The sequence below is a fragment of the Phoxinus phoxinus genome (genome assembly GCF_949152265.1).
Source record: "Phoxinus phoxinus genome assembly, chromosome: 14".
Classification (NCBI taxonomy): Eukaryota; Metazoa; Chordata; class Actinopteri; order Cypriniformes; family Leuciscidae; genus Phoxinus; species Phoxinus phoxinus.
Window position 1 is genome coordinate 18824486 of NC_136889.1, and position 27444 is coordinate 18851929.

Below are 27444 nucleotides of genomic sequence, written 5' to 3' on the forward strand. Positions count from 1 at the left end.
AGCAAGGCTTTTGATGGACACCAGTAATGTTTTTTTTTAAGGCACGTTAATAAATCTAAGCCCTGTCTGTGAAACCAGAAAAAGTCAGTATTGTTTATTTTTTGGAAAATAACTTTTTATAAAGATAAATACATATTTATTAACTCAATTTTAATTTTAATATCTCCCTTCAGGAGACATTCTTTGTCACTCTAATTAGATTCAGATAGAAGTACATCTTTCTCTCTTTGGCAACATCTCTGTAACAGTTTTATTCATTTTAATATGCGCATAGGTTCTGTAAACCAAATTTGTTCAGATTTATATTTTTTCTATTCTCTAAAGAAAAAAAAAAGACAGTCCCTTAAAAGGATAGTTCACCAAAAAAAGGAAATCTGTCATTATTCACTCACCCTCGTGCCATTCCAAACCTGTATGACTTTCTTTTGTGGAATGTAAAAGATAATATTTTGATAAATGTTAGTGTTTTATTTGTCCATACAATTGAAGTCAATTTTCTCCAGTGTTTTTTGGATACTAGTGTTCTTCAAAATATCATCTTTAATGTTTTGCAGAATAACGGGTCATACAGGTTTGGAATGACGTGAAGTGAATGATGACAAGATTTTAACTTTTGGGTAAACTTGGGTAACATATCCCTAAAAAGTCATTTACTTTACACAACAACATTTATACACATTCACAGATTCCACATTATAAAACAAATTACAGGAGGGTCAGTGACAGTTTAATCTGATTAACATACAGTATATACACACATTCATAAAGAGTGCACATAATTTAAGGGTGTGAATTATAAGGTAATTTGTATTATAGACAAACACGTAAGCAATGTTTTACTGATACAGTATATTTCAAATTGCCATGTTATACCCAGAATCCCTTATTTTCCCATTGTAACTGTTAGTTTAGAGTTTTGCATTATCTAAGATACTGCTTATGTTTGTTCACAAAGCTCACTCATCATAATGCCTGTGAATCACACCTTCCCTTTTAATAATACGTTTTTTGTAGTTCAACCACATCTGAGGGCAATCTCTCAGTGAGGACCAGAATAGACAGCCTTGTTTTTTTATGGCTGAATTTAGACTCAATTTATAGAGAAACCATTGTAAACTTGCCATGAACTCAAATAAGAATGAATTTCATGGCAGATGCAGAGTAATTTTACAACCACATGACCTTGTTCCATCAGGATGAGATTTAGACACAGTGATTAGTCTTTTTGACATTAATGAAAAAAAAAAAAAAACTTTTCCTGAGGTAGGAGAATAAGCCCAGTCAAATACTGAAGTACACAGATGTGAATGTCGTTTTTCTGTAAAATGTTATCTCTGGCTCTGTGAAAGATAACCTGGGACAGTTTTCTTTCTGATAGAGACCAGCAAAAGTGGCACAGTGGTGATTCATTTCATTATTATTTCACTCTAACCAATCAAAGCAGAGCAGGATAACTTGGTGTTCACAATGGGGATTGGTAGTGGTTATCAGTTGTTGGCGTGTCGTTGCCGTGAAGATTGTTCCTGATGCTCCGAAAGCCATTGGCGGCAGATGTTGTGCATGACAGAGTCACCTGAGCTTTCAGCGGCCCGCATCACATCCTGTACTAAAGGAGTCGCCTTTACAAGCTCAAGCTTCACAGCCTGGAGATACGCTGCCCGCAGCTTACTGCACTGGAGATATGCCTTTATCTACAGAGAGAGAGAAAAAGAAAAGAAAAAGGTAAGGAAGTGTGCGAGAGGAAAACAAATAAAGACTGAGAAAAAGAGAAACCTAACCTTGTTTTCTGAACTCTTACACTCCAGAATCAGGGTCTCGAGTTCTTTAGCCTGAGCCAAAAAAATTATAATTATATAGGCCAATACTTTCATATTTATTTATTTTTATAAAATGATATATGCAAATATATACAAAGCAGCAACACAATATGAGTAGAAAGAGATCATTAGGTTGGGGACTCACATCTGCAGGACTCTTATCAGCCACAGAGACACAGCTGAGCACAATGGCATCACAGTCGTGTTTAGAGGCCGTTCCAGACTCCCCTACACACTTCAGCAGCTGCCGCACAGACGGGTACTGGCGCTGCCGGACCAGGCGCTGGCCGACCCTTATGTACACTGCCAGTGCCTCCAGCTGGAAGTCCTGCACCATGTGAAGGAAAAATCAGAATCAGAGTCAGATGTGAATGAGACAAGGACTCAAACCATAACAGAGGTGTCATAAATGCTTACCTGTATTACTCGATATGCGATGCCAAATCCTTCCTCAATGTTCTTGCCTCCCAGCATCACCTGTGCAAAATGCAGCCAGATTTGATTATACTGTGGTTTGTTTCAATCAGATTTCATCTATAGTCTCTGTTAGATTTATGCCAAACAGTTTTGACTTTTGTATGTACACCACTTCAAAAGTTTGGGGTCAGTACGTTTTTTTTTTCCTGAAGGAAACTAATACTTTTATTCACTTTCACAATGTAAAAAAAAAAAAAACTCAAATAAATGCTGTGAACTTTATTTTCAGCAAAGATTCCTGAAAATAATAAACAATAATAATCTTACTGACCCCAAACTTTTAAAAGGTAGTGAAGCTATTTGGCACAGACTGGATCGTTACATGCGTGTAAACAGCAAAAACATCAGCATTTTTGGAATCTGATTATCTGATACATTATATCTCAGCATGAAAAATAATCAAATCATGCAAATATAAAATACAGCTCTTTAAGCATTATGTGCATTTTATTTGTTAGGAAATAGGATAATTTTCCAGTTAATGTATATAACACTGCATCTAGTTCAACATTCTGTAAAGTCAATGCTGTTTACCACATGCATAGAGTATCTCTTTCTTTACCTACAAAATGCATTACGCATACTCTTAGTCTTGCATAATTCAAAACAAGCAATCATCCCAAACTGAAATGTGTGGAATCCATCATGGAAATACTTACAGTTAAACACTTACAAACAGAATATACACACATAATACAGACCAGAAAAGAACAAAAAATATTGATTTATTTTAATAAGCTTATTGAATCTTTTTCACTTATTTTCATTTGAATAGATATTCACCATATACCTCTTTCCACTCAGAATGATTCTACCTTATAAATGAAGATGTCAAGAGCTCTCTTAAATGCAACCTACTAAATTAAGCTGTGCTTTACCGCAGAACATTTACTGTTCTGAGAATTTTCATGGGTGAAATCCAGTCATTTCAATAGGAATCCACACGATTGAGAAGTTCTCACGAGAGTGAAAGATTTCACAATTCCCATTTGGTCACAAGGATTCGGCGTGTTGACAAGCAGAAAGAATTCTGTGTGAGCAGGATTCATACATCGCTACACTATTGATATTAGACAATGCACCTTTCTTGCCTTTAAAATATTTCCGAAATTTCACCATTAGAAACAGAGATATGGAAGGGGACGTAACAATAAAGACTAAACTGTGTACAGAAGAGCACGTTTTCCAAGCTCACCTTGCAGGCCACGTCCACCTTCATGGGGCTGTTTCCAAACAGAGTGGGTGGGCCACTGTTCCCTGTGGGGGCGGGGCCTACAGCTGTCTTGGATGGTGAACTTTCACAGCGGTGTAAGAAGCGTGTCACTTCCAACTGCAGCTCGATTGTGTGTACGTGTCTGCAACATGCCACAGCCAAAATAATGAGGAACTGTATTTCAGTATCTGACTATATAATATTTTAATAACATTTATCTTATACATAATGAAAATAAATCATATTTAATTATATTACTGTGTATAGTATAGTACTGTGTTTAAAATGTCCCCCCTTTTATTACCTTGAGACATCAGTGGAGCTCATTTTCTTCCTGAAAGAGGAGCTGTGTGACTTCCTCCGGCTCTGTTGTTCCTGTAGGTAAGTTCTCAGGTGCTCTTTGGCTCGGATCAGCCAGCGCTGCTGTTCTCCCAGCTGCAGGTAGGACTGAGCACCGTGAGAAAAGAAGCGGATGCACGTCATAGCAGCACGAACGTGATCCTACGAAGAGACAGAAGGAGAAATTTAATAACAGCATGCTGATGCAGACCTTACAGAGAGAGAGAGAGATAATGTGTGCGTGTTTGTACCATCATGAACTGTTGGAGTTGGTACAGAGAGTGGTAGTGTCCCCGGCGCTGCAGTGACTGACAGGCTGAAAGAAGGTAACAGCCCCAGGTCTCCAGTGTGGGGTCCAGAGTTTCTAACAGACCCTGCAAAGTCCCCAACCGCCCACGTTCAAGACAGGGCTGAAAGATGCCCTCCAGAAACACATCCTCTGTACACTTCTAGAAACACAGACAGAGACAACCGAGAGAGAGAGAGTAACTTTAGAAACATAAACGTACATGTTTCTCTGTCATATTTAGTACCTGTAAAAAGGATCTGGTTTGTTTGGAAACATTAAAAAAAAAAAAATTAAAAGAAGTTTCTTATGCACACTAAGGCTGCATTTACTTCATCAAAAATACAGTAAAACAGTAATATTATTACAATAAAAAAAATAACTTTTCTATTTTAATAAACTTAAAAATGTAATTCATTCCTGTGATGTCAAAGCTGAATTTCCAGCATCATTACTACAGTCTTTAGTCACATGATCCTTTAGAAATCATTTTAAATGGTCTGATTTGGTGCTAAAAAAAAACAGTTCTTATTATTATCAATGTTGAAAACAGTTTTTATATTTATAATTCTGTGGAAACTGTGATGCATTTATTTTTTCTGGATTATTTGATGAATAGAGAATTTTCAAATCTGTATTTATTTGAAATAATAAATGTCTTTATTGTACAATGTTTTCAAAAGAATGCATCCTTGCTGAATAAAATAAAAAAAAAAATCATACTAATAATAAATGTACAATTGTGTAAAGTGCTCTGTTACTTTGCAGAACCTTGTTATGTACGTGGGTTAGTGCATCTCTCAGGCAGTCGTGGCGCAGGTAAAAGCTGATGAGGCTCAGGTGTGTGCCGTAGGTGAGCAGGTAAAACAGACACTCCTGATAGTATCCAGACCGCTTAACTCCGCTCTCTGCACCATCTAGAGGAGCAGAATCAGAGAGAGCCTCTTCCAGCTCGCGCAAAGAAGCCAAGATGTCCTCATCCACCGTCTACACCAAACAAAAACACAAAATGCGTTTAGAAACATCCTGTAAGGAAAGTCAAGATGCCCGCCCAGTCTTAAGGGTCTGGGTGTAGCATTACCGTGATTAGAGTAGGTTTGACTGTGGACTCCAGGTGCTGAACGATCTCCTGCAGAAGTCTCACTCCATTGTTGAGCTGGTTCCGATCTACTGGTGGTTTGAGACAGCGGGCAAACTTCTCTCTGGCCCCGCTCAGATTTCCAGCCTTCAAAGACGCCATACCCCACGCCTGCCAAACCCCGTTCGGGTCCAGTCCACTCTTGGTCGACACCTGAGAATCATAAACAAAAACAGATTGCAGAAACGCAGCCGAACCCAAAATCAAGACACGCGACTAGATTAAAAATGGCTATTTATTTTGTGCCATTTAAACTCCATTCACTTTCACTTGTTGGAAAAGACAGGCATAAAAAAAAATCTGCTTTTGTGTTCCACGGAGGCAAAGACATCATGAGTGTGAGTTTATCATTGATTGAACTATTACTTTGAATTTTGAGTGAATAGTCTCACCTCCACGGCCAGTTGGTAGTGCTCGGCCTCTAGAAGCTGGTTGCGCAGGCGCGTCACTGCAGCCGTTTCCTGAATATCGTCCAGAGATGGAATGTATTTGTAGTTTGCACTGACCAGGATCTTCAACACATCCACCTTACTGATGTAGCTATGAATAAAGAGAGAAGAATGAATTAAAAGACAAGTGAAATAAAGATACATAACCATTCCAAAGTTTGAAGTCAGTAAAAGTAAAAACTAAATTCATACAAAATAAGGATGCATTAAACGGATCTAAAATGAGAGTATATTAAGACATTTATAAGGTTTTGTAAAATGATTTCCCTTTAAAATAAATGCTGTTCATTTCAACTTCCCATTCATTAAAGAATCATAAAGAAAAAAGTATTATCGTTTCCATAAAAAACTTAAAAAGCATTTTAAATGCATGTTTTCAACATTGATAATAATAATAAATGTATAAGTAATGTTTCTTGAGCACCAAATCAGAACATTAGAATTATTTCTGAAGGATCATGTGACACTGAAGGCTGGACAAAATGCTGCTGAAAAATCCAGCTTTGCAATCACAGGAATAAATAAAAATATATTAAAATAGAAAACAGTTATTTTAAATATTTTTCACAATTTTTACTGTATTTTTGATCAAATAAACGCAGCCTGGTTGAGCAAAAGAGACTTTTTATCAATTTGATTCTGCCTCAATATTACAGTTTATGCTTTTAAAATTAAACGGATATTACATTCGGATTACACAAGTAAAGGTGTGTGTGTCTTACCTGTCGCAGAGTGCCGGCTCTTGGGTGCATCCTGCGTTTACAAACATCAGTTTGGCACTAAACAGCAGCTGCCGCATCACATCTGTCAGCAGACGCGCATCCACCTCAGGATTGGTCAGTTTGCGAGAGAGTAAGCGGCAGTGGCCAATAAGCTGCTCCCCGCAGGCTGCGTGATCACCGTGTAGCGTCAGTATAGCGACACACAGGGATGCGCTGGGTGCCTTCAACACACAAAGTGTCCATTGTTAAGAAATGTAAATGAAACGCAAAGATTTATTTTACTATCATTCCTTAAACAACCAATTGTTCAGCTCCAGTGCGAGTTCACACCTGTTCATAGTAGAACTCGCTCTTCAGCTGCTGGTTCTCTGCTGGGTTTGGACTCAGGCGATACTGCTTTCGTGGAACCTCAGGCAGACTGAGAACCCCATTCAGGACTCCGTCAATGGATGCAGGGCTGCCAGCTACTGAGAAAAGTTTAGTTTATAATCTTGTAGTCATCATCTGTATAAAGGCACCAACGTTTGGCCATTCTAACAGAAGAAATATAAGTAAAACGCATTATTTGTGTGTGTGTGTGTGTGTGTGTGTGTGTGACAACTTTACCTTCCCCCTGATCAAGCTCCTCATCTGAGCTGCAATAAACACAACATAAGAGAGTGGTCAGTAAGAATTTTTTTATGTTTTTGAAAGAAATCTCTTATGCTCAGCTCACCATGGTTGCATTTACTTGATCAAAAATACAGTAAAACTGTAATCTTTTATTTTAATATACCGGTATTTTAAAATATAATTTATTCTTGTCTTCGTGATCCTCTAGAAATTCGAATTTGCTGATTTGGTGCAAAACAAAAGAGCAGAAAAAGAACAGAAATGTACTGTCACTTTTAACTTTAAACATTCTTCTAACTATAAGCAACTTTGAAACTACATGTCAATTAACTCTCATTAGAGTATTAGTAGACTGACTGGTTAATATCTGCAATCACTATTTTGATGGTCCCACAACAGACACTACTGTCTATAAGTAACTTTGCACCAACATGTCAACGTATTCTACTAACTCAAACCCTAACACATAAACCTAGCCTAACAGTCTACTAATACTCTAATGAGATAGTTGGCATGCAGCTGCAAAGTTACTTATAGCTGGTAGTGTGTCTAAAGTGGACCATCAAAATAAAGTGTAACCAAAAATCTTGTAATGTAAAAAAAAAATAGAAATGTAACTTGTCAAATGATGAGCTCATTTAGATAATACATTTAAAACAATTCTTGTTTACACTGACTTTATAATGAATTTTTAGTCTTTTTAAAAGGTAAATGGAATCCTATAATTGGAATAAACATTGTTAAATACACATTGTCATATGAACAACCAGTCAGTAACTACACTGATTTAAATAAATAGTAAAATGTGTGTTTGATTCACTAAAAAGAATCAGCTCATTAGGGTCATGCAATTGGGAATCGCACTGCTCTTGAAGAATCGGTTTTCAGTTGCCAACCCTATTAACATCTACACGTTCTGTAGCCCTTGTGCACTTCTGAAATGTGCTATAGGTATGTGTGCATTTGTCTTACTCCGTGTGGAAGAAGTTGTAGCATTGGTCACAGACTCTGACTGGCTCTTCAGAGCCGTCTAAAGCCATCTTCCTGCTGGAGCAGGAATGACACACCAGCCTGCCACAGCGTCTGCAGTGGTGCCGTCTGTTAAACTGACACAGGATAAGGTTTACGTTAAGACTCAAATTCTTATAGAGATGCCTAACTAACAGAACAGGAAATCACAGCAGGACCTAATCCTATCACATAAGCTTATTCACAACCCATCTCACACTCAGTCTCTCTCACCATGGTGAATCTCTCCCTCTGGCAGACCATACAGATGTGCTGTTTGTGGTCTGGGATCCAGTCCTTGCGGTCAGGTGTTTTCTCCGGAGGGGTGAAAGGTGTGGCCAGCTGCCGGATCCTCTTCTCACTGGGACGTCTCTCACTGGAGGGTGTGTGCATGGGTGTGCTGCCTGAAAAATAAATGTGTAAACATGACTTCAAAACTAAACTATGGGGTCATAGAATAATGATAACAATAAGCATATCCAGTGTACTGAGTCTGTAATTAGCAAGACTCTTTATGGAGCAAGTATTCTTATAAATGTGCTTTCTGTCTGAACGGCCCCTTAAAGGAATAGTTCACTTCAAAATGTAAATTCTGTCATCACTTACTCACCCTCAAGTTGTTTCAAACCTGTATGAATTTCTTTCTTCTGCTGAACACAAAATAAGATATTTTAAAGAATGTTGACCAAATAGTTGATGTACCCCATTGACTTCCATAGTATTTTCTTCCCTACTATGGAAGTCTACTATGGAAGTCAATGGGGTACATTAACTGTTAATTACAGACATTCTTCAAAATATCTTCTTGTGTGTACAGCAAAAGATTCCAGATTCCATCCAGTCAAAGGATATCAAATGCGTTTGATATTGTGAGCCGATTTTAGAACAGATTTTAGAACAGAAGCTGCATCCGAAACATAATACTTTCCTACTATATAGTATGCAAAAAAAAACAAAAAAAACAGTACACCAATAGAGAAGTATATCAGAATATGAAGTATTCGGATAAAAAAGTAGGCAAAAATTATTACTTAGATGAACTACTAATTCCCCAGAGATTTTGAAGTGCGCATTCAATGGACAGTTAGCATCGACTTCTCCAGATTGTAAATTGGGGCAAAAATCATGTAGTGTTTTCCAGCACTTAGGAATGACTTGAAAGTTTGTTAGTGCGATGCTCAGTTGTTAAGTGCATGATGCCCAGTCTAAAATGGTGCCTAAAATCTGTCCCAATTTCAAATGGTGTGTATGTATTCCAGCCTTTAATGCCACATACTGAACTATTTTACTATTATCAGTAATTAAAAGCTAGATGCCCACCCCCCCAGTGCTGTTCCATGCTAAATGGGGTGTGGCTGAGAAAGAAAAGGTGTGGTCAATGAAAGAGGTGTGGCTTATACCTGTTGATGGAGGAGGGGTGTGGCTTGGAGAAGATGGGCAGCTCTCCTGGGCTGGACACTGCAGAAATGCATCCTGCAGACTAATGACAGAGTCTGAGACAGAAGAAGAGAGGGAGAGAAATAGATGAGTGAAAACAGAGGTGCAATGCTTCATATAATGATCTCAAATCACACAAAGAATGGACATAAATGTTTGTTTAAAGGCTAGCATTCATTCCTCCAACTCACCAGAACGCGACCACTCTCTGGGAGCATAAGGAAAATCAAGAGCCTTCCTGGCATAATCTGCCAGTAGGGTGTCAATGTGTTGGTTTGTGATGCCAGCGTCCTGAGCCGGCAGAAGGCTCCGTAGAGTGGTGATGGCAATGGTGGCCCAGTCTACCTTCAGATTCATCAGTAGCTGCTCCAGCATGAGAAGCGGATCAGACAGCAGGGAAAAATAATCCTGACGAGATGCTTGCGGCAGAGTCAGTAGAACCTGTGACAGGTACGTATTATTGTGTCGGGAGTATTTCTTGGTAACTGAATAACTGTTATTTGATTAGGTCAAACATTGTTACCTTTGAGCCAAGGTGCAGGGCATGGATGTGGCGTCTCCGAGCAAGGGTCATCTGACTCTGGAAGTGTAGGGTGAGGTAATCTGACAGGAAATGACAGGCAGCCAATCCAGGTCTTCGATCGAGGGCTCGCTCACTAACTTCCAAACCCATCGAATCAGAAAGTGCTTCCAAAAGCTGGGTACAGAGAGAGTCTTTTTTTCACAATCTATTTTGTTTGGATAAAGCTTTACAAAGCAAATCACATCAAATTGCATTTAGCTGCAAAATATTCAACTTTATAGACAATTTCATATCTATTCATATGGAATATACACTACCGCTCAAAAGTTTGTCAGTAAGATTTTTTTTTTAAAAGAAAGTTATATTTTTATTCAGCAAGGATGCATTAAATTGATCTAAAGTGACAGTAAAGACATTATGTAACAAAAAAATTCCATTTCAAATAGATGCTGTTCTTTTGGACTTTCTATTCGTCAAAGAATCCTGAAAAAAATGCATCAGTTTCAACAAAAGTATTAAGCAGCATGATGAAACTGGTTAAACATTGATAATAAGAAATGTTTCTTGAGGACCAAATCATGTAACACTGTAAATTCAGCTTTACCGTCACATGAAAAAAGGACATTTTAAAAATATATTAAAAAAGAAAACTATTACAGTAATAATATATTCATGTTTTACTGTATTTTTGATCAAATAAATGCAGCCTTGGTGTGCATAAAAGACTGCTTTTAAAAAAAAACATTAACATTTTTTGAATGGTAGTGTTCAGAATATGCTTTCATGTGGATCATATGGAAGGCCCAATTTGGGTCCAATTTGGTCAAGTTACTGACCGAGTAAAAACAGTTTTAACTAAGTTTTTCAACTTAATACAGATATAGTGTATTCATACAAAAACTGAAGCCAAGAGAAATCATAAAGTATACAAACCTGAAAAGCATCTTCTGTGTAATTCTGTTCTAGGAGGAATAGCAGGTGTTCGGTCTGTAGCTGCATTCGAGACTGATCAGAAACTGAATACAGCAGCACCCACTGGCCACACAACTCAAACTCCTGAGAACACAAATTGATCACTCATATTATAGGCCTTTTTGACTAGAATCGGAAATTATGTCACTGCACAGGGTACAAGTTAGTTCCGCTCTGGGTCTGCACGTCTGGGTCTGTCCAAATAACACTTTTGATTTGATCTAAAGAGCTGCAGATATACAGCAGGGACACTGTGGTTACTGAAATCCATAATCCCCTCCATTTCACACAAAATGACATGATTGTTAGCCAAATTCACTCTAACCTCCTCTGTTTTATACTCAAGAAAGCATTTTGGTCTTATGTAAACAGCTGCAGACATACAGCAGGGTCACCAATGCTACATATCAAATTTCATAACCTCTTTTATGCTCCCTTGTTGAATTCATTAACCAGATTCGAAAAGTTTTCACACAGAGTACAATAATGCAGTCGCACCAAAAACACACATAGAATGACATAAATTACTTAATATTAGTGCCACCATTTAGAATTAAACAAACTAGCATTTGTGATGGCCTGAAGCCAACTCAAAAAGTGAATAGTACTGGGTCTTCATCACAGTTGTGGGATTTTCAGTACCACAGCAGTTCAAACATTTCAAATTATTTAATTCGAACAAAGATACCCAAACTTATTGGATATCTTTGATGTTATTGGAAATAAGTTTACTCTACAAGCACCAATCTGGAAGCCAGAAACACAAAACTGTGGAAAAAGCTAACTAATGTCCACGTATTGCTGGTACAGTCGAGTCAATATACTACAATGTAAACATAATTTAGATGCAACCAGACATCTCAGTCGTAGCTCTGAGTGATGCCCAAATCAAAGAGTGTTTTGTTTTATTTTAATGGTTCTATAATCTCACCCTGGCCTCCAGCATTAAACTGAAGACAGATTCAGGATTCTTTGTAGACTTCTCCCTCAACTCCTGCCACGTCTCACACGGCAACGGTAGCTCCAAACTCAGCATCTAAACAACAAAACAATGTCATCAGCCAACTTTTAAAATATGGCCATTACAGTTGTGTGCATGAACTTGCACTGATTGCAATCTGAGTTTAAGTTTAAGATTTAAGTTTATGTCTGGAGCTTATAAACACAGACAGAAGATGACATGGTATAACAGTTTTTTCTTGTTGACATGCTGACATGTTTATGCACATCCAAGTGTCAAAGATTTTCTTTAGTTATGGCAACCTATTAACACCTAAAATACAAACTGCAAAACAGAGAATTCCTTTTGCTACAAGAGTAAATAAGGTTTCAGTAGAGAATTGCTGTGTCAGACTGACCCGCTGGTACATGTCCAGCTCCTGTTTCCTCTGCTGAAGCTGCTCTCGGAGAGGATCCTGGGTGTTCTGGTCACTGAGACAGAATTGCAGCAACTCTAAGCAGTGTTGTAAAGGCCATCGGTCCAAACCCTGCAGAACCACACGTCCACGCAGCTCCCAGTCCCTTACACGAAACAACTGCTCCACACTGCTGCTTTCTTTACAAAAAGACATATTTACCTGTTAAACTTCCTCTTTTATGGTCTTGTCAAAGACTGTCTGAACATTTTTTTGTATTATTTATGGGACAATGCCCACCAGAAATATATTTTCAGGGGCATTTTGTACCTTCAAGGAATATTTTTAACACAGCATAATTGAATCATCTGATTTAAATGAATTCTCAATCTGAACAATTACCTACAAAATAAAAGATGTTGCAAATAATGCACGAGATATCATAATCAAGGCGTAATCACTGTTTCAAGTTTGACAATTTTCTATTTTTCCCCAATCAAAAAAGACACTTTTTATTTGGTGCAAATGTAAAGTATATTTTCTAAAAGCATTTTTATTGTGAAAAATTCATCTGTACAAATGTTTCTCTTCTTTTTTACAACTCTTAGTATTTAATCAAAATGTCAAAACTGAAAAAAAGACTTCTCTCTGGTAATGTACAGTATGCAGGACTTCTATCATTTAGTCTAGTTAAACCCTAGTTAAAAGTCTCAACATCCAATCAACAACCAGTGCATAGAACCAAGTCCTCGCTCTATAGATTTTCTTTTTTGATAATCCATCTACATCACAATATGGATGAAATGATGTCCCTACTTCAGTTTTATTGCAACTTTAACAACACCCACCTAAAAGATATTGAACAGACAAGACTAGGCATTTTTTGCCTTGAAATTTTACATAAAGGTATCTGAGGTATTTTGTCACAATTAATCCCAGATTCGGTTGCAGGTACAGTCTTACCTTGCAGAGCAGTGCATGCCAGTAGTTTGTCCCGGAGGGCCCCCTCCTGGCTGCAGGGTTGTGCATAAAGCTCTAGGAGCTCTAGGGCTCTGTTCAGATCGCCAACATTTAAGGATTGGTGGAATGCTTCAGCAGCCATTGCTTGCGCTACATTGCCCTGCAGGCCAGAAAACAGCATTCCCACCACGGGCTTCCCACAGAGAGCCAGCCCAAGACCCTCTTCTGCTTCCAACGAGACCCCCAGAACTGGCTCAGCCATGGACCGGAGGTACATTCTCAGGATAGGGAAGTCTTGAAGCAGGGCTTCCCCTTCTCTTGAGATCTGGTCTCCGTCCAAAACTGCTTCTTTACGCCCAGATCCGCGAAAATATGAAGGCAAGCCTGACCAGCCAGAGGAAGTTGCCCGGATCACGCCACCCCGACTGGCGCTGAGGCAGGCCAGCGCGGCAACAAGGGGGGAACGGGACTTCAGAAAAGACAGCGCAGATGGAGTGAGGAGAAAAGAAGGAGGACATGAAGATGGTGAGGGCGGAGAGGTGGAGAGGATTGTGGATGTAGCAGATGTGTCCTCCAGTGAGACCTCAGACTCAGAGCTAGGGTCAGAGGACGTGGCAAGGTCAGAGAGGTCAAGGGAAGGGGCGCACTCCTGAGCGTGCTGCTGGAAAATTGAGGCAATGCTGGCCGGGCAGAACGCCCCACCGTTGAACCCTACGGTCCTCGGTTGTCCCTGAGAAAAGTTCATAGCACTAGAATCCCAGAGAGGGAGAGTTTCACAGCAGCGCTGAACTATAACCTGTTGCACACTCAAACGCAACTGCTCCTGCTGCAAAAGAGAAAGAACCCTGCAAAGAGAAAAGAATATGACTGATGATAAATATTTGTACATTTGTAAAGTCCGGCACTTTCAGAAAAGACAGATCCTTCCTTACCTGTCAGGTGACACCTGTCTCTCAAACAGAAGGAGAGAGAGGAGCTGGGTAGGCGACTGAAGCAATAGTAAAAGAGGATTTCCCAATTTCACCTCCATGGATTGATCTGAGATCAGATCACAAATATCAGACTCAGAGCTCTTAATACTTTATAGACATTACATTTGAATATTTATGTTCATTAGAATCTTTGGTCTTACCCTCTGACCATAAACTGCGCACCAGTACTGAAGCCAACACGTTGACGTAATCAAGGAAGTTGCGTATGTAATCTGGTCTGCCAGGGCCGCTGTCAGGCTCAAACGGACAGAGCTGGTCCAGATATTGCAGGAGTTGTTTCATAGCAGTTCGTACCGGGTGGGAATCCAGTTCAGACTGCTTGAGACCAGCCTGTTCGGCCAGCGCTGTCAGGAGAGAGCTCCCCGCCAGAGCGTCTACTACATAGGAACAAAAGATGACAAAATTTAATTCACACGGGACACACCATAGAAACAAAAAAATGAAAGGGTCTCTCCCATTTACTGAAAAACATTGAGGAGAGTTTTCCGTATGCCATGAAGCTTCAGGGCATGCTGAAACAAACACAAAAACAATGGCTAGCTCACTTTGCTAGTACCTGAGGTGTTGGTAGCAGAGGTCAGGGTTTGAAGTGTGACCTCTAAACGCTGATTCAGGTTTAGACGGGAGGCGATACTCTCTTCCGTTAATGTTAAATGACAAGACAGCAGCACTTCCTGGGCACTACAGCCAAAGGGGCAGTAAACAGCATTCTCCTCTCCATTACAATCTAGAGAGAGTAATACGTTAAAATAAAGATGTTATATAAGGTATAACTAAAAATATGTACAGGTGAAACTCGAAAAATTATTCGCACAATATTCTAATTTTTCTAGTTTCACCTGTATGTGCGCATGAGTGTGAATACTTCCGACCTGTTTTACTTGTGCCTTTGCTGACGGAGGTTCTGTTAAGGACTTTGCTGATTTGTTGCAATACTGAAGGGAAGCCTCTAATACCGTTGGCATGAGGAACCTTTGCATCAACTCGTACACCTGCAGTAAGAAGTAAAGTAAATAAGTCGGGGCTCAGCAATAAGGATGGCCCAAATAAAGCTGATTGATGTAATCTCACCTCTGGCCTCCAGAAAGATGTTGAGTCTTCTCTCTGCAGTCTCAAGCAGCTGCCGTGATGTTTTCCACAGTTGGCACTGACAGCAGGCGAGGTCAAAGGCCGCCATAGCTGCAGGGCTCAACTCTTCCACCAGGGGTCGTACGAGGTCAGGGGAGTCTATAAAGCACTGGGAGAGCCAGTAGCTGTCCTCTAGACAGGGAATCGGCCGGCTCGGGGTACTAAGTAAACGATCACCCACATCAGAAATGGAATAAAAAGCCATGCCTGAGGAAAGAAAAATAGTAAGGAGGTCTACAGACATCCTTAATTCACAATAACATGGCCCACTTTATTCTTTTAAGGGTTTAGCCTTAAGAAATGATAGCGTTATAGCAAAATAGAAGTCTGTGGAATTTTCTCTTTAGATTCATAAATGTGTGTGTGTGTGTAATACCTGCAGCTGCTGCGCTCCCAATAGTCTTAAGTGTGAATCTGCTGCTGCTGCCCATTCTGGTCCTGCCCACTGGAGCAACAACCACTGTGCTTATACCCTCTGAAGACGAGGACGATGAAGAAAGTGACTGGCTCTCTATCTTCTGTTCCACCTGAGCCAGCTCATTAAGAACCTCCCGGTACCGGTCCATAAAGACCAGTTCACCTGCACACTCAGAGTTCTCCAAACCATACATCGCAATCACCTAATAAACAAACATAAGATACACACGGCATTTAAAAAAGCCCAAAAACATGGATCTGAACTAACACTGACTAATGAGCAGGGCCAAACCGAATAAGCTTGTGCTAAAAAAAAAAATTGAACATATTTACTATGTCAATAGACATAAACATTACTCAATCGCCAACAAATTCCACATCATCTAAACTCACCCACACACACCAATAATTACTTATTGTTCAATAATTAAATTGAGAGAATTTATACCTATTCAACTTACAGGTCGGTAGCCTATATCTCCTGCCCGAGGGCATCAGCTCATACTCCGTATAAAGAATATGACTTGGATCACCAATAATTTTAAGGTTTTGCTTCTTTACAGACCTCTCAAAAATCTCACCCTCATCTCTGACATCATATCTCACCTGTTGGGCCTCTATGTTGTTGCCTCTGCGTATGCATGCGATGAGGAGAGACTCCGGAGGGGAGAGCATCGCAGGAACCAGCCAGCTGTGAGGTCCACCACACGGACACACTTCACTTCCACGGCAAGCGGCTCCAACACACACACCACCGTCTGCAAGCCAGCATGACCAATTATCAACATTAGCATTTAGCCATGATGTGGGAAGGAAGCTTTTGTGTGTGTGTGTGTGTGTGTGTGTGTGTACTGACCTGAGGTGCTGGTGCTGACCTCCCCATTTTGTCGTTCGGATGAGACGGGACGTTCAGAGCGATGTCGGTGGTTTTTTCGCCTCCTCCGTGCGCCTGAACTGCTGCTGCCGCTACCCTCGCGTTTCAGAGGAAGTGCCGGACTGGGGAGTGGAGATGGGAGGTACAAGCCATCTATAAACACAAACACACACAGACATAAATACAAAGACAAAAGTTAGTAATTACTAAAAGTTAGTAATACAAAATACGTTTTTGATAAAGAAATCAAAAATCATTCTAATATGCTGATTTGCTGCTCAAGAAACATCATCAATGTTGAAAACACTTGTGCAGCTTAATACTGTGATACATTAACCATTATACATGTTTTCATGATTCTTCAAAAGTTTAAAAGATCAGCATTTATTTTAAAAATAAATATTTCACTTTCATATTTTCACGTCACTTTTGATTTAAAAAAAAAACACGCAGTATGAATATTAAAATCCTACATAATATTGCTCACCATTCCCATTGCCATGGTTACTAGTAACAATCTGCAGTCTCCATTGGGCCTCTGCTGTGTATTTAGACAATCTCTGTAACCGGGCGCTGAATGTTTCCGCAGTAACAGAACATCCCAGACTCTCTGCCAACTCCACATCGGCCGCAAGCGCCCTGCCGTCCTCCTGCCCGACCCCGCACACACCCTCCAAGCCCTCCCTCACCAGCCGTAGAATCCGCTCCATCACACTCAAATCCACCAGAAACCCCCGACACCCTGATGTCAGGTGGCCCAGTCCAGGGTTTATCTGATCAGACTCTCCATCCTGGACCTCTTCCTTCAATCCCTCCATCTTTTCAACATTTTCTACTTTTAAGATGCTCTCAGCCATACTCACACCTTTGGTACTGTCTGATTTTATTCTCTCTGTGTCTGGTTGGGCTTCTGGGCCGGTGCTCGCCTGATCTGCTTGTGGGCTGAAGTCAGTGTCAGACAGGAAGAGGAGGGAGAAAATGTTCTCCAAGAGCTCCAAACGGAATAATGCCGGAACAGCTTCTAGGTACAGCTGACATTCGGATAGGTAGTGCTGTAACAAATCAGAGCATCCTGGGAAGAGTAAGGAATGAAAGGGAAAAGCAAGGATGAAACACATTTTGTTTGTCCATTTTCTTATAATAAATAAACAGAGAATTTTTTTGGGGATAGGCGACTTTGGTCTTGGAGGGCCACTGTCCTGCAGAGTTTAGCTCCAACCCAAATTAAACACCTGAACAAGGCAATCAATGTTTTCAGGATTACTAGATAGATACAGGCAGGTGAGTTGTTATCAGGGCTGAAGCTAAACTCTGCAGGACACTGGCCCTCCAGGACCAGAGTTGCCTATCCCTGGTGTATATTATCACAAGCTGCTTATGTTTGGGAACAGACATTGTTTTAGTTTTCCTAGAGGAAAAAAGCAGCGGTCACCTTCAGCTGACTCCTCCCCCTGCTTACAGTCCAGGCAGCCGGTGTGCATGTGTGCGTTCCCACAGATGGCGTACAAGGCGTACTTCATGGCACAGAAGCCTTGAAACAGAGTGATGTTTCGCTGGACAGAGTAGTTGGGTGAGTCCACTAATGAAGGATCTCCTACAAATGAGATTTTTTTTTTTTAATGTTCAGCAGATATGTGTGAATTTAAATGAACCCCCTGTGAGCATGATTCTTATACCTGTTCTTTGCAGTAGTTCAAGCACCTTGTGCTCCTCGTACTTGGCAAGGGGTGTCAGGCAGTGCAGCACATACAGGGCAGAGTGATTGTCCAGCATGTGCAAGTGACTCAGCAAGGATTCATGGGATATCCCTCTGTGTAAGTAGGCATACCAGTGAACAAAAAAAGAACATACTCCACCATTCAAAAGTTTGGGGTCAGTAAGGTTTTTTTATTCCGCAAAGCATTAAATTGATCCAAAGAGAGCGCCACAAGAATTGACGAGAGCGCCACAACGCATGCGCGAGAACTGAGAAGATGACGCTCACGATCATATGATGGGAAAGTGTGAAAGGTAAGCCATTCATTGTTGCGCACAAATAGTATTCTCGTCGCTTGATAAACTTAAGGTTGAGCCACTGTAGACACTTGGACTATTTTAACGATGTCTTTACTAACTTTTCTGGGCCGGCAGATGCAATTACCTAGAAGCCTATGAAGGAGTGAGCCAGCTCTCAGATTTCATCAAAAATATCTTAATTTGTGTTCCAAAGATGAACGAAAGTCTTACGGGGTTGGAACAACATAAGGGTGAAATTTCATTTTTGGGTGAACTAATATAAAATGAAAATACTACAAAAGATTTCTATTTCAAATAAATGCTCTTTTGAACATTCTATCCATATTTTTTTTTTTTATGTTTTCAACATTGATAACAACAAGAAATGCAATCATATCAGGATATTAGAATGATTCCTGAAGGATCATGTGACACTGAAGGCTAGAGTAATAATGGCTGCTGAAAATTCAGCTTTGCCATCACAGGAAAAAAATAAAACATTATTTATATTAAAATAGAAAACAGTTATTTTAAATTGTAATAATATTTCACAATATTGCTGTTTTTACTGTATTTTTGATCAAATAAATTTAACCTTGGTGAGCATAAGAGACTTCTTTTAAAACATTTAAAAAATCTTACCGACCCCAAACTTTTAAACAAATAGCTATTAATCTATAAGTGGGAAATTATTTTTATGTGAAAATGTACAAACAGTGTTTTAACTCACGGATTGTTCTGATCGCACCATTCCAGTACAGCAAGTTGAGAGGACAGAGTGCAGGCTAACTCACACAATACTGAATCAGTGGTCTGGGGCTACAGAGAGAAAGAAATAAAGGCTTATTCATTAATTTACATACACATTTACATAAACTAATGTGTGATTCACATATGACACATAAATAAAGATATACAAGAAAAAAAAATCATATATCTCCAGGCCACAGCTTTGAAATGGAGACAAACTAAATGCTCACAATCACGAGGTGTTGGATGTGCGAACATGGCATATTTTAGAAGTGCATGTCATGATCACACCTTAGCCTGAGGGGATTTTTGAAGTATATGTTCTTGTAACTTTAGGATTATTATATAACAATTTTCAGGAATTGAAAGCCTTTAAAAGGTTATTTTAAACAAAAACTGACTAAATCTAGCTGACTTTGCCATCTTAAGGCTTTTTATTTTATTTATTTTTTACAATGTTGTGTCATCAAGATACAGGGTTGCTGATATGAATGATTTTTTTAGTTACTGTGTAGCTTGTCAGAGGCAAACATTTCTGTGCAACTATTTTTGCCACACCAGTCTATTATTGTCCTATCAACTCACACAGTACATATCAATGAAATATCTGTCTTAGTGAGTTGTTCTTGGACAGAATAAGCAGCAGAATGGACCAGACAGTCAAATATCTGGCTACTAACCTGTTGGTGATGCAGGACTCTAAGAAGGTTCTTGGCAGAATCCAGGCTTTGACAATGCATCCAGCCCAGCAACAACAGGAGACGGGACAAAGGCTGAAACTCAGTCTGCAACAGTGTTTCCAGTTTGGAGAATTCCTCCCTTTTTATGAGATCTAAACCAGTAAGCTGCAAACAACAGAGGACGGATCGTTGCAATTATACCACTGAAGGAAACTTTGAGTTGCTTTCATCCATACACTTTTATACATGTTTTTTTAAAGGAAAGAAACTTAACTCTCGTTGACTAACTTTAAGACAGTTGCTGTGTTTCCATCCAAAGTTGCGAATTAAGCTTATGAATTTTTTTTGTATATTTGCAAATAAAGCACTGTTTCCATCCAGTGAGTCGAAGAGAACAAATCGTCACTTCCAGATAAACTGGCGATTAAAAAAAAGTTGATACAGAAGCCACATTATAGAATATAGGCCTATAATATTACTCCACAGAGCGCGCAGATGAAACGCAATAAACGGCCATGTTATCTGGCTTTCTGAGTAAGTCAATGCAGTCAATGTAACACTTTGACGACAGACATTGCTAAGGCATTTCAGATGCAGTGCAACAAGATCGGTCTGCTGGTTAGTCCAGTTATGCCGTCCCAAAATGTCAAGTTTTTTTAAATGTGCATAGAGGAATTTATTCGGTAAATGTGTTTCCATCGTAGTTTATGTGATTTCTTCTTCTTATCGGATAAAATGTATCCCACTCAGTTGAGCGCATAAGTTTAATAAGTGATATCGCATAAGTGCGATATACCAAAATGCATATAAAAACAGGTGGATGGAAACATAGCTAGTGCAGAAAAAGAATGACATAACATTTTAATGATATACACAATTATTTGCAGGCTACTGTTTGCCTGATTGTGTACACCTACCAAGACCTGCTCTAGAAAGTGTTTTCCACTGCTCAAACACTCAAAGTAAATGGCTTTCCACACCAAACGCTTGTCACCATGACAGCACAGGCCAAGCATGACCCTTTCCAGATCAGGCAAGTCAACTAGAAGGGAATAGAGATGAGTTTCAGACATGCATAAAGAACACAAAAAAATTGTCTGATCAACAAACAAATCACATGCAAATGGTGTGACAACTGAGAACATGTTTAGGAGGGAACTAGGACCACATGAGCAGAAGTGTGAAGTCAACAGTAAAGGAGGTGGCAAACACCACGAACAGTCCGTTTCCTTCACTTCCTTAAAACATGACACGCATGTTGAAACCAATACCAGTATTTTTGGTGGTTCAGATTTACCTTTTAATACTTCACATTATATTTGAGCTAGCTTTTGGTTGCCGATACAATGCTTTTCAAAAGAGTGTCAGTATGTTTTTTTAAAGAAATAAATACTTAAATTAACACCCTTTTACACCTGGTATAAAAGATTAAGCATTTTGGTAGATCAGATCCACTTTCATCCACTTCGAAAACGCATTCAACCGGACTGCTTTCGTAGTGTAGACGCTCATGTGGTCGAATGTGTTCGAACATCTACAAAATATCGCCTACTCTCTGTCTACGGACCTAATGCATAAACATTATGGGAAACGCGCTAGCCAGACGGAATTTGAACTTTGTCGACTGAAGATCCAAGTTTGGTTTGAAGATGAAAAACTTTCTAAAACACAATGTTCTCTCACCATTCCTGATTTCTAACACGCACTCACAACATTCAGCATGGTCTTGTGGCTATCAGAGCAGAAACGAAAGCAGCTGCTCTCCGTATGTTTTTCCGTCGTCTCCTTTGCGTAAATTGCTCAAGCTTATTTTGTCCATTAAATCAAAAGATCTGAAAAACACCCATACATTTACCCACCCATTGACCCTCCCCTTGAAAAAAATCAGGACAGAAGTGGTCGAAAGTGGACAAAAGAGAAGGATTAAAACACCAGGTGTAAACGGGAATGTGTCTGCCTGCCTACTTATAACATTTTCAGGTGTGGCGTAGGTCTCCAAATGCTTTTTTATCCATTCAACAAATTAGCTGCTTTTCCACCGTCAGGCCAAACCATTCTCTTTGCTTAACCAGTTAATTCCGTGCCGATCCAGCCCAGCAGCATCTTTAATGCGTCAGTCGTTGCCTTGGTAATGCAAGAGTTTACAGACGATATAGGATGCAAATAGCGACCATTATGGAGGATGTTCATATATTTATTTTAATTGTATTATTAATTTGTATTTATGTTGCTCAAATAGCACACTTAAGCGCACCAGCTACCGAGAAACCAGTTGTCAGACAACAGACAAGTGACCAATCCTGAGTCGCGACGTCACTCTTGCATTCTACCAGCATGGGAATTCCGGGCCGAGAACGGTTTGTAATCGTGCCGTGTCGTACCAGGCTCAAGTGGAAATATAAGTGGAACTGTTCCTTAATGTTCTTAGAACAGTTCTGCTCGACGGTGGAAAATCGGCTGTTGATCATTAACAAAACAGAAAAATCTGTTACTAGTGTTACAGCGTCAAGATTTGGCTACATAATTCATAGAAGAAGAAGAAAATTACATTATTAAGGCTAAAAAAAAATTCTTTACCTGGTTGTTTGCATGACTACAGTAAACTTATCTGACTCACCCTGTGTGTGTGGAGCCTCTCCCAGCAGTTTCTCTTTGAGCAATCTGAGCGCTGTGGAGCTGTATGCAGTCAACAGAGCTTGGCCCTGTGGCCTCAGCAGACATCCCAGAATCCTCTCCTCCGTCATGAGCCCTTCTCTAGCCGACCACAATCCCTTCCACAGGGTCTCTAGCTCAGCACCTGACCTATCGGACCCCCATGGTGCTAAGGCCAGCACTGCACACACCTGCTCCACCCATTTCTCGTTCCTCTCCTCCACAGGCACGTTCACTCTCACGGTGAGGTGCTGGATGAAGACGTCCTGTAAGGCATGGTCTCTGGAGTGGTCCGCGTGCTGAAGGAAGCTGATGAGAGAGTGGCAGAGCCGCGGCTGCTGGCGGGTTAAAAGAGAACGGAAGCAGGATAGAACAGCAGCACTCAGTGGAGGAGTAGAATCACCTGGAATCTTTCCCTTTACTTCCTCAGAGTACAGGAAGGCTTCATGCAGCTCCTATGGAAGATATAGGACAATTGGAAGAACAAAATGAACTATTTTGGAAGTTAAATGAAATGAAAATTGTGAATGTTTTTTCTACCCTATTGTGACGTATAACTGAGTGAAACTGTTTCTCATACAAGAAAAAAAATGTAGAGCGACAGTTGATTTAGTCGTTGGAAATGTATTGGATTGTTGGATCATTGCCATTTGCTAAATGCTGAGTGTATGTGATTGACAGGTTTCTAGAGGGGAGGGATTAAAATAAACTGCCCATCCACCTTTTTCCTAAAGAGCCTACTGCGTTTTAGATTATGGGAGGCACTTCCGGTTTGGGGAAGTTCCACCTTAAAAAAGGCTGAAACTAATCAATTCAAATCATAAGGTTGTGCTACAAATAATCCTTATCCACCAATTTGACTGAATGAGCTGTAAAATGTCCTTCGTGTTCTATTTCCAGATCTCATGAGAATAACGTAACGCTTGTTACATTTTAATGTGACAGTATAACAAGAATATCTATGGCAAGAGCTCTTTTCAGTCGCTGCATTCTTTTCCTCCTGATCATTTTCTTTTTTTCTCTTTTCTATTCCGCAGTAACAGTATGAAAAAGGACAAGATATACTGCCTCTGTCACAATGACGAAAATCACTTTGAATTATTATCACTCAATGTTCCAGTTAATTAACATTTTTGATTACGACAACGTAGCCTATGTTACATAATACAGTGATTTATTACTACAGTGATATTCAACACATCCGTGATATTGCTGTGAGCTTTTGAGGTTATTCATGGTCTGTTGTAGTAATTGTTAATGCTTTTACAATTTTAATTTTCCTTTTAATGTTCGATGGTTGAAGGGTGAGAAAGTAATGTCACCTCCCAATTTTGTACCCAATTTTTTAATATGCTTATTATTGCTTTTTGTTTACAGTTTAAAGGAAGTTACTCCGATAATTTACGCAAAGCTTCATGGGGCGTAGGAAAAAAGTGGATTGAACAGCCTTATTGGCCAGCCCTCGTGCCGGTGCACACATCATCTTTGCATTTTCACACATAAAAAAATTATGTGCACAATTAAATAATTTATTTAATAAAAAAAACACTGCAACATTCATAAATTGTCCATTTTGGTGGTTTTAAAAACCATACTCATCTCAACAGAGAAATTATTGTTTAACAGTAGTGTATAAAAGATCTATGATGTCTATAGACTATCAGAGAAGATACACGTTTTTGAAAAATTGCCCATAATTTGCAACTTAATTTAAAAAAATGCTTAATTATGGAATTCAATTAGCTAATGACAATCTTAGATGAGCATTAGCTAAGATGCTTGGTTACTAAGCAATGACTTGAAACTAATAATCACAAAAACAAACTGTAGCACATTTATTTAAACTTTTAATATTGATTGAAATATAAGCACTATAATGGATTTTTTTCTCAATAAACTTATTGCAGTGCATTCAGGGATTTCCTTCTTTACCAAGTATAAATGCAATTTTGCTTTAAGGTGTTGTAGTCACTCACGTATGTCGTTTATTTATTTATTTAGGATTTCACACAGCCTGAAATTTCTGAAAGATTTTGTAACGGGTTCAAGTTGGATATGCAGACTTGGACCGCTGACCAATAGAAAGCTGCCTGGTTTGAACCAGAACGAGACTTCTCTGTGAGCTGTGCTTCATACATAACAACACTATTTACAACAGCCAAGAAATTTTGGCAAATGCAACCTTTAGAATTTTAGCCAAAAATAAGAATTTGTATGTGGTTTCATTTGCAATTTGGGAATTTTGCAATGAAAATGAAATTAGCAGATTATTGTCTCACAAAACTTTATTTATTATCCAATTAAATATGATTTATCTCAAATTTGGCTGGTTTGGGTCAAGGATTATAACTCTTTAACATGGGAAGGGTATTCAATATTTGTTGGAATGGAAAGAGAGCAAAAAGAAAGCATTACTACATGTCTTGCTCAACTGTGCACACATGCACAACAGCAACTGATAGAGTAGAACACCTTATACGAGTTCAAAGGAAATAATCTGTGCTTTGTCAATATAAAGCCATAAAGTTGTTACAACAGTGTCAGGGCTGTGAAAGCAACATACAGTAGTTGGAGATTGTCCTACCTTAAGTACAGACTGTGGGACATCTTCAAGTTCCTCTAAGAGCAACAAGAACTCCAGTTCTCTCTTCACAGACCCACCCACCTGCAGAGAAAGTACCCATACTCTGAATTAGGAAAATGAAGTACTGATAATAGTGATGAGTGCTTCCAGCTTGAAGCATCAATGGGAAAATTATATCCAGCAGAAAATACACACCTTTATTTTAGTCCGTTTCTCCAGGACTTGAAGCCAATACCAGGCCAATCTGTGAGGGCTGCCCACTGTTTCCCACCTGTGTATAACAGAAAAATAACAGATGTGTCTCTTAAAATCTATAAACTTTAGCTTCTCTCTCTCAATAATGAGGTTGAGTAGGCTACTAGTTATAAACATTGATTTACCAGTGCAACCACAGTTTCCGCCAAAATACCATACTCTACTGTAAGCAACATCCCAAGGAGGAGGAAAATGTATTTGTTTACATTGTTTTCGACATAGGCTCATGTGGTTTATTTTGACTTGAATAAGCATTCCTGTTTATGTCTGTTAGGGTTTCACTGACCTAAGAAGATATGGGTGAGTAACGATGGCTTTAACGATGTCCTGCGGGCTTTGGGGATCATCTCCGCGCTCGTCGCCGAGCTGACACACGCAAGCTGCCGCGAGCTCCCACTCTCCGCGCCGCAAACACCGCGTGAAGAAACCGAACAGCTCCCGCCTGGAGGTCTCTTCTTCACGGCCAAACGGATGCATGATGGACAGTCCGATAGTTCAGCAGTCTGTTAAGGTCCACGGAAAGATTACTGGACTCGGGTGTGTTATGAAGTATTCGACATCTAAGACTGGAGGGGATGGAAAATGAAAGAAAATCATCACCGGTTTTGTAACCATCATAACTGAGATAAAAATCAAAAGCAAAATACATTCACACTTTTTTGATAAGACGTTTCCGTTTGCTGCTACACTGATATTGAAATATTCATGTAACTTATTCAATAACATTTCAAAATCAACAAAATTGTATTGACTTAAGTGATTCATGTGAGAAGAGCAGAACATGTTTCTAAAGTTACAGAAGACATGTAAATTAAGCATCTTGACGACTTCCATAATTGTGTTTACATTGCGATCAGTGTGATTTAAACTTTAATTTATGTATATCAGCTGTTAAAAGTGAAATACTGACAACAAAACAACAGACACTGCCCAGTGCCGACCTAATAGTTTAGGAAAGGGGGAAGGAATCGACTACTCTATCAAAATTCTGTGCATCGTTTTACGCTGGTGTACAAAAATAAGTATTTCGTTAAATTGGCACTTACGATTCGGGTTTGTCCTTCTTTATCTCCCTAAAGATCAGCGCGTTCAAATGCGCTTCCCATCAACAGCTGTGTGTGGCCATGAGCGAGCCGAGTCATGTGACTCAATCAGCTGATCCAGGAGCTGTCAGTTCAAGGGTCAAAACAATAGAAATGAAATATGGAGGGTAGATGAACTTGCATCACATGTATTACAGCGGGCTGGAGTTCTAATTAAATAATAATTCTCCTTTTTGGTGACATTAGAAGTGGCATTATTCAGATATAACTATTACCAGTATAAAGTCGTTTCTGTGTATTTCTGATGTAGTCACCTGATACTTTTATAAGCGTTGGAAGGATGGGCCAATCACAGTCGTTGGTGATAAGGAATTTTAAAAACCCTTTTATAGCTATTCATGTAGTTGATTTCCATTTAAATTCCAGTAGAGATTTAAATTATTACACATTATTCTGTACAAACGATTTGACAGATTTGCGACTCAAAAGGAGGATTCACTTTTCTGATGCGCTATAGCGACCTCTGGCGGAAGACAATTTAGGATGCCTTTGTTTTAATATTTGAATCCCAATGGCTCCCAAAAGTCATCTCTCACTTTTTACTTTTGTTTATATTCTGGTGTATAGTTGTTGTGACCTGAAATCTTATGTATTTATTCTGAAAAAAATGTTTGATAGTTTTTTGATAGTCTAAACGTAGATGTAAAGTGTGAAGCAGTCATTCAGTTATGATTTTTTAAAATTAGTTTATGAAATCGTTGTCATG

The 27444-nt window shown here is 39.4% G+C and overlaps 1 protein-coding gene across 2 annotated transcripts; it reads right to left on the reverse strand.

Moving 5' to 3' along the window:
- Positions 1-439: 439 nt before the first annotated feature.
- On the reverse strand, positions 440-26807 carry zfyve26 (zinc finger, FYVE domain containing 26). Of its 2 annotated transcripts, none has more exons than XM_079634222.1 (41): positions 26682-26807; positions 25922-26201; positions 25576-25651; positions 25381-25461; positions 22762-23251; positions 21062-21186; positions 20145-20309; positions 19445-19533; positions 18396-18529; positions 18152-18313; positions 17207-17791; positions 16702-16872; positions 16452-16603; positions 15805-16048; positions 15372-15635; positions 15173-15292; positions 14857-15027; positions 14441-14677; positions 14241-14346; positions 13312-14153; positions 12352-12548; positions 11925-12029; positions 10955-11077; positions 10022-10195; positions 9690-9939; positions 9462-9554; positions 8296-8465; positions 8026-8159; positions 7048-7076; positions 6772-6905; positions 6442-6662; positions 5663-5810; positions 5214-5423; positions 4904-5119; positions 4098-4295; positions 3812-4008; positions 3490-3649; positions 2235-2294; positions 1963-2145; positions 1779-1829; positions 440-1691 (listed from the first exon to the last, which is right to left on the reverse strand). In XM_079634222.1, the coding sequence occupies exons 2-41, from the start codon at positions 26110-26112 to the stop codon at positions 1488-1490; spliced, it is 7662 nt and encodes a 2553-aa protein (XP_079490348.1). In that variant the 5' UTR covers positions 26113-26201; positions 26682-26807; the 3' UTR covers positions 440-1487. The 2 variants fall into 2 exon arrangements, with proteins under 2 accessions (XP_079490348.1, XP_079490347.1); XM_079634221.1 differs by having other exon boundaries at positions 6772-6908.
- Positions 26808-27444: the final 637 nt, after the last annotated feature.

Bases quoted from the DNA above. Each gene is read 5' to 3' on its own strand.
- zfyve26 (XM_079634221.1), bottom strand. From the start codon at position 26,112: ATGCATCCGTTTGGCCGTGAAGAAGAGACCTCCAGGCGGGAGCTGTTC. The intron at 14,154-14,240 runs GTAAGGAAGGAT...TTCTCTTTGCAG, and splicing joins AGACAGGTGTCACCTGACAG to GGTTCTTTCTCTTTTGCAGC. The intron at 3,650-3,811 runs GTAATAAAAGGG...GGCATGTTGCAG, and splicing joins AGCTCCACTGATGTCTCAAG to ACACGTACACACAATCGAGC.